General features: G+C 42.8%; 1 protein-coding gene across 1 annotated transcript; it reads right to left on the reverse strand.

Annotated features, from left to right (window-relative positions):
• Positions 1-2,203: 2,203 nt before the first annotated feature.
• LOC147899379 (uncharacterized) lies at positions 2,204-3,452 on the reverse strand. Its single transcript, XM_087378398.1, has one exon. The coding sequence runs from the start codon at positions 3,431-3,433 to the stop codon at positions 2,387-2,389; it is 1,047 nt and encodes a 348-aa protein (XP_087234524.1). The 5' UTR covers positions 3,434-3,452; the 3' UTR covers positions 2,204-2,386.
• Between the last annotated feature and the right edge of the window lie 3,662 nt (positions 3,453-7,114).

A 7,114-nucleotide genomic window follows, 5' to 3' on the forward strand; every position in this document is an offset into this window, starting at 1 on the left:
TGGATCAACCGGACTCAAAATGCCACTTTGCTACTATCACTGACAATGCATAGCATCTGTCAAGCTACTTGACATTAATATCCAACCACTACGCATCCAAATACCATCATATATATCCATGAACATTGCAATATCATGCCTGCAATTGCATTTGACAATTTGACAGTAAGTTGTAAACTGTGACTTTTTCTAATTTTCCCAAGCTCATAACTTTTGACAGTAAATCCAAATGAACTTTCTTCCAAAAGCAAAGTCGGAGCTTGTATACTTGCCTCCAACTTGTCAATTCAGACTAGCATCCAAATCCACACAATTTGAGAAATAAAAATTTTGGAAAGTGACAATTTGATCACTTTTGAACAAAAAAACAGCAGCAGCACTTTTTGTGTTTGGAGGAACACGGGAGTCCTGATAGCTCACAGAGAGACTAAGATTCCACAAAAATTATGTATAAGGATGTAGCAAATCTTTGGGGTGCTGAAAAAGGAAGAAAGCAAGTCATATATCACTTTTGAAGTCTCCAAAAGCTGTCCAGGAGCAAAAAAACGAGATCTACAAGCTGAAGGTTCTCCTCACTTGATAGAAGATGTAGGAGAGTTTTTTTCAGCCACAAACAACCTCCAAAGAGCTGGGCAATGAGGTTTGGAGAGACATTTCACAAACAACCTCTAGAGAGCTGGGCGATGAGGTTTGGAGAGACATTTTTGCTTCTTACTGCTGTATATATCTCTTGCTTGGCTCAAACCAAGTAATAGTTGTCTAGAAAAGAGATCAGCTCCATTCTGTCACACCCAAACAGTAAAAACGAGTTGTGTTTTGTCAAAATATATCTCCCACGAGCAACCTATGGGTAACAACAATCTCCCCTTAGCAAGAAGACCTCAATTGGACAGCTCCCAAGCCAAACAGAAGCTGGAGATTGCTACTTCACTCCAAAAAATGAGATCTCTTCTCATCACTTCAAAGCTTTAAAGTAGGAGAAGCACTCCAGCAAGCTTCCACAAGTAGTGGGCAACCAGAAGGCAAGGAATGGTGGCTCTGATACCATATTAAGAAAAACAAGAAGAGAGATATAGGAAGCAACCAGGAGGGAGCAATAGTCTCCTCCACCATCAGCTCATATTCACCCCACACAATACAATTGAACAACAATTGAACACTACTAAGGTCACACCCATACATATAGTAGATAAGAACTAACTATGGTTGAATCAGTGTGACTCACCTTATTCACCTACTCACACAACAGGAACAATAATCGAGAGCTTGATTTCCAACAAATGCAAGTCTATGAGATGAGCCCACAAAACCTTCATGTGAGAACACTTTGAATGGGGAGGTTTCAGGCTACACATCACATCTTGGAAGTTCAATAAGCACCCTGTCTTACAAGTTCAACAAATGCAAAATAGCTCATGAAGTGTGCATCTTAAATCACAATAAGTCCCTTATCTACAAGTCTCCATTGAAAAAAACATATGTCTTGACCCATGTTTTAGGCATTTTAAAATAAGAAGGCTTGTCTAGTCCCCATTTCTTTGAGCATGTGGTGCTCTCTTAAGGCCTTATGACTTTGTGGAAGTTTTATGGGAAATTCAATGCCAAGGTGGCATGTGGTCCTCCATCGGTTTTGTTAGGAAAAAAGACTTTGTGAAGCAATATTTGAGGGTTGAAAATAACATCAAATCCACATCTTGACCAAACATTATGATATTTAACATGGAGAATCCGTTTTTCGGATCAATTCCCTTTTTCCACAAGGGCTTTACTTTGTTGTAGAGTTAGACCACTTCTCCACGAGGACCAACGAAACTCACAAACTATTGCCTTACATGAGACGCTCTAAAAGAAGATGCTAATGTCACTCTTTGCATCTTTGTGAGGCTTTTATCCTAGAAAAAATGGCTGGACAATCACTTTATAGAAATTATGCGGGGCTTGTCCAAGAATGTGATAAGATCACAAGGTTCTCTCATAAGGCATTGGTTAACTTGTTGAGCAGGCGAAGCAACAAGATAACTAACATCCTTCGCCTCCAAACGATCGTCAAATTTAAGACGTATCAATTTAAGTGCTTCTCTTGGAAAAGACTTTTTGCAAATAATTGCGGCAATCGTGGACATAGTTGTGGTCGTTGCAGCCGACATTGATAAGCACAACCTTGAATTTAGAATGAGGTGGAAAGACCCAGCACTTTAACTCTTGAATGTCGAAATTCCACGGCAGTCTCAGTAATCTAGAAGCATTGAGCTAATTGCCTATCCCTATGTCTAAGCTCGTGAACTCGAGGCCAAATAAAACATATTCTTGTCTGTTCAGAATATATTTCTGATCACGTAAAATCTGGACGACTGTATCGCTGTGCACTTCAACGCAAGGAACCGGGCTATTTGTGGCCATCTTGTAAACTAGGCAGGTCCAAGGCAGTCGATATGTGCTCCCACACAGCTTGGCTACGAGATTTGCACGTGAAGTAGAAAACGCAGCCCATTAGAGCGTCGAAAAGGAACACGAAGGAATACATGAACACCAGGAGAGGTCCTTCCCACGACCTTGATGCAATGCTTATTGAATACGCGCTCTCTGGAATCCCAAGTACCCTGTATTGATAAAGGCTATCCACCGTAGCCGTGCTCACGCTGCTAATAATGAACAGGCACAAGGCCACGTGCGTTTTCCCCTTGATCAGATGCAAGGATCTCAGAAGGGCTGCTAGACCATAGCGTTCCTCTAGGACGGACACAACGTTTGCAAGGCTGCTAAGGATTATGATCTGCGCAAAGATCAGTGCATATGATAAACCCATTGCTATCTCTGCAAGGAACATCAAGTGTGCAGGACTTCCCAATGCGTCCAAGAAGCTGATGACTAAAAAGAGCAAGAGAAGTGCCGTGCTAGCGGACGCTAGACCGACAGCCGAAATCCAGATGTAGTTGGAGAAGAGGCGCTGCCACAGCTTGGAGGCGACAGGAAACAACGTGCGGAAGGAAGGTTTCTTGCCTGCATAAGTGCAAGCAACGGTAAAGATAACTGCGGCCTTGGCCAGTAGGAAGAGGGTGAAGAAAGCGGGGCAGTAAGAGGCATAAGACAGGGAGGTTTGAGCGAGGCAAGAGAAGAAGGATTTGTTGAAGGAGGAGATGGGGAGGCCAGCAGCAGAAGCAGCAGCGTAAAGGCGAGTAGAGAGGCCATGGGAGAGGTCGCCATGGAGGAGGAAAGCACGCGAGAGGACGAGGGCAGAGACGGGGCAAAGGAGGAAATTGAGGGACATGAGGAGGGAGGAGTTGGTTCGCAAGAGAGAGGTGGATTCTCGGAGGATATCGAGGAAGCCATGAGGAGAGGGATAAGGGTGATGAGGGAAGAAGGAGTCGAGGTCCGCCATAGCCAGAGCTTCGGAGCTGATGCGATTCTTGATGGATGAGCTTCTGGTATTCATGCTTGTGTTGTGGAAGAAGAAGTCGTGTTTCTTCTGGGGTTCATCTACCCGAGAGGACTTTTAAGCGTGGTTTTGAGTCAGCAGATCCATCGCCATTCACACCGTATTTCACCTCCTCATCGCCATCGCCATCGCCATCGCCATCCTCCTCCTCAGCTTGGCCGCCTTCTGCATGGAGCGCCTTACGTCTCTCATGTAGTAGCTGATCCTCAGCTTCGCCTCCCCCTCTGCATGGAGCCCCTTCCGTTCTCTCATTTCGTACACACGTCACTGCATGGGGACTCGGCTCTTGGGAGGGTATCCGGTGGGCCAAGAACGTCCTTGAGCGGCCGGCACAGCGTGAGTCATGTTCCGATCGCTCGCCAGATTCCGGCCACTTTCTTGGCCCACGTGGAGGGCTCGACGCAGCGAGGCGTGCTTGAGTGATGTACCATGCCGATGCCGATGTGGCATCATCGCACGGGTTGACGTCTCAAAAAGTTGCCACATGGTGCACCATAGTGGGCTGTTGGGCGGTACATCGTGGTAGGCATGTATTTTGAACTTTCTAATCAAAAAGTGCTATGAAATTCGACCGTGGGAACGGGCTCACAACTACCACCACTGAGCCACCCTCAAACTGCGTTCAAACTCCATCGCATCATCACCATGCCACCATTGTGCTCCCACTGTTTGACCACCATGTGTCACATGCATCTCGCAATGTGTCATTGGAACCTCTACTGCCCAGCACCATGTGGAGTGACCGCCACTTGTCCACCTCACTAGGCCACGCACCCGTTCACAACTATCATCTGCACTTTGTTCGCCTAGTTTTGCACCCAACTCTACCCCATAGCCACCACATCATCGATTCGACCACGAAATCTACCTCAAAGCGATCACCGAAACTAGCCAATTGAGTCGTCATTGTGTCGTATACAATATGGTAGGTTAAAATGGGTGGGCCACTTTCCTTCTATCAACGTGGCACGATCAAATTGAAGAGAGAACTCCTTCGTCGACCTCGGACCTTTACATATGAAATTATGTCCCACAACCAAAATCCCTACTTCTCTCTTGTGAAGTGTGCTTCATCGCCATCACCATTGCCATCGTCCTCCTACTCCTTGGCTGCCTTCTGCATGGAGCTGGCCCTCATTCCACTTCTTCCATGTCATAGGGCTCACCGAATTATGATGCATGATGGAAACATGACTGGTCATTGAATTCCTTCTTGCTTTGCATTTGTGAAGTGTGGCATTCCCATTTATGTTGAATTTCTTTACACCATGTTTAAAAGAAAGAAAATTTATTAAAAGTCTTCGAAAGACTGAAGCCTATATCAGACTAAAAGAATGCGATACAACAAGCTAAAGGGGTGGAGCCTCTAAGCGGGCATCAATACCCATAAAGCTAAAGGGGTGGAGCCTCTAAGTATACAAAAGAAGGGTGCACAAATGCACGTGGGCACTCCCTCCTCATGTTTGGGAAACTCTTTCAAGTGTTAATAACAAGGGGGCACAAATACATGTGGGTACTCCCCCCTCATTTTTTAGAAAATCTTTTGAGTATACAAAACAAGGGTAATAAGGGCACTATCTCCTTTAGGTATATTATTGTGTATTAGGCACAAGTGAAGAAGCAATGTTTGTGGAACTTTCTAGGATGGTTTGGAATACGATGGTTGAGTTCAATTAGATGCTTCCTATGACCGTGATATCCAATATAATATCAATATGTTGAAATATATGCATATCCTTATTAAAAATATGCCATACTATAAGATGACCATTATTGAAACAAGGCATATGAGCAAATCTTATTGGGGATACTCCAATATTCAAAGTTAGACTTTGTGTTGATTCCTTTACAACAATCATAAATATAAAAAATACACCATTAGTTGAATAAACATGTAAAGAAGGACTTACTCAACTAAATTTTAATCAACCAACCAATATTTTATACGTGAAATTGTTTAAATTGACCTTTAATGCGTGATCAAGCACCTTATCCTTTTATTTAAAAAACCATGACATTTCATTGCTCTCACACACACACACACACACACACACACACACACACATGCATCATAGCACAAATAATGATCTTTTATGCATTAAGTACCAAGAGTAAATGTTATAAGAGTCATAACCCAAAGTATAAAATGATATGCATGGCAATTCTTATGAAGGCATTATAAATGACAAAAGAAACCCTTAGCTACACTTTAAAAGACAGATAACTGAATTCTTAAATGATCAATACAACAAGTGGGGAGCTTATCGATGCTTCACGGGTGCCAATGTGCAAATCGTCGGTATAGTTCATGGTCAAGGGGAGGTGTCGGTATTTTCATGTGTATAGGCGTGGCTATAGGTGTTTGTATTTGTGAGGGTTTGGGCGTGGGTATTTACCCACGCCCATACCTACAAAAATACCAACACCTACACCGATTATGTCACTATCGTGGATACCAACTCTAGTTTACATTTTCCATTTGCGATGTTTTTACAAGATGTCGTTTCCAAGGGGACCCAAAATAATTTTTGACCACAAGTTTGGTCATTTGAAAGATAAAAAGTATAAGAGTATGTACACCAAATTGAAACACTCATATATTGATGGTGAATTTAACATACAAATATACAAAATGCCACTACAAAAATGAGAGGGCCAAATATAGGAAGCCTCGTTGATGTCAAAACAATCAATCAGTAGCATTTACATCAATGGCTTCTCGTCTTGAGCCAATTCTTATGCACCAAATAAGTCTATCTCTAGGTTTACATACAGTTGATCACCTATATCGTCATCCTCTATTGTATGTCTACCTAAGACTTGATCCTCTAATTCTCCCTCTTCTTCCCCAATGTCATGAGCTCCACCTTCCTCCATTATAGTGTCATTATTGTCACCTTTTTGTTGGCCCATATTGTCATCTTCATCCTCTTCTCTAGATCCATCAGCATCTATAGGATTACATACAATTGATTACCTATATCATCATCCTCTATTGTATGTCTTGATCCTCTAATTCACCCCCTAATTCTCCCTCTTCTTCCCCAATGTCATGGTCTCCACATTCCTCCATTATAGTGTCATTATTGTCACCTTCTTCGTGGCCCAGATCGTCATCTTCATCCTCTTCCCTAGATCCATCAGCATCATTAGTTGACAGCATCTTCATATCCACATTCCTATCTTCCAAAATATGTTTGCTTCAAGGAGCAACCTGGACTACGTACCACCAACTTGGATCCAAACAATCCGGATAAAAGACCACCTACGTTGAAGAAGCAAATTAAATGCCATCAATTATATTAATTTATGCTTTACTGTGTGTATATATATATATGAACATCTACCAATAATTGTTTGAAAAACTCAATGGTTCTTCAGGCCAGAAATGTAAAATTCCGCACTTATTGGCTATAATCATCAAAAAAGAACTACAAGAAAGAGAAATGACTCTGCCCCAATCTCCAAAGCCAATTGAGGAGTTGGACATACCCTTCTCACCAGTATGGGAGCCGTCATCAACTGCTTCAGCTATCACATTGATAAGTACAGATGCCTTAACAGAAGTACCTATTCTGGAAAGCAGGATTGCAGAATTGCCCCAGGAAATGCTACAGCTCAGTGCACAAGCTCAGTGCACAACTGCAACCACTAAGTCTCCACCAACAGCACCAACCC

Source organism: Dipteris shenzhenensis, chromosome 8 (assembly GCF_047967505.1).
Source record: "Dipteris shenzhenensis isolate YYH24624 ecotype China chromosome 8, Dip_SZ_1.0, whole genome shotgun sequence".
NCBI lineage: Eukaryota > Viridiplantae > Streptophyta > Polypodiopsida > Gleicheniales > Dipteridaceae > Dipteris > Dipteris shenzhenensis.

What these genes read in the sequence shown, in the direction of transcription:
- LOC147899379 (XM_087378398.1), bottom strand. Translation starts at nt 3,433, where the DNA reads ATGAATACCAGAAGCTCATCCATCAAGAATCGCATCAGCTCCGAAGCT.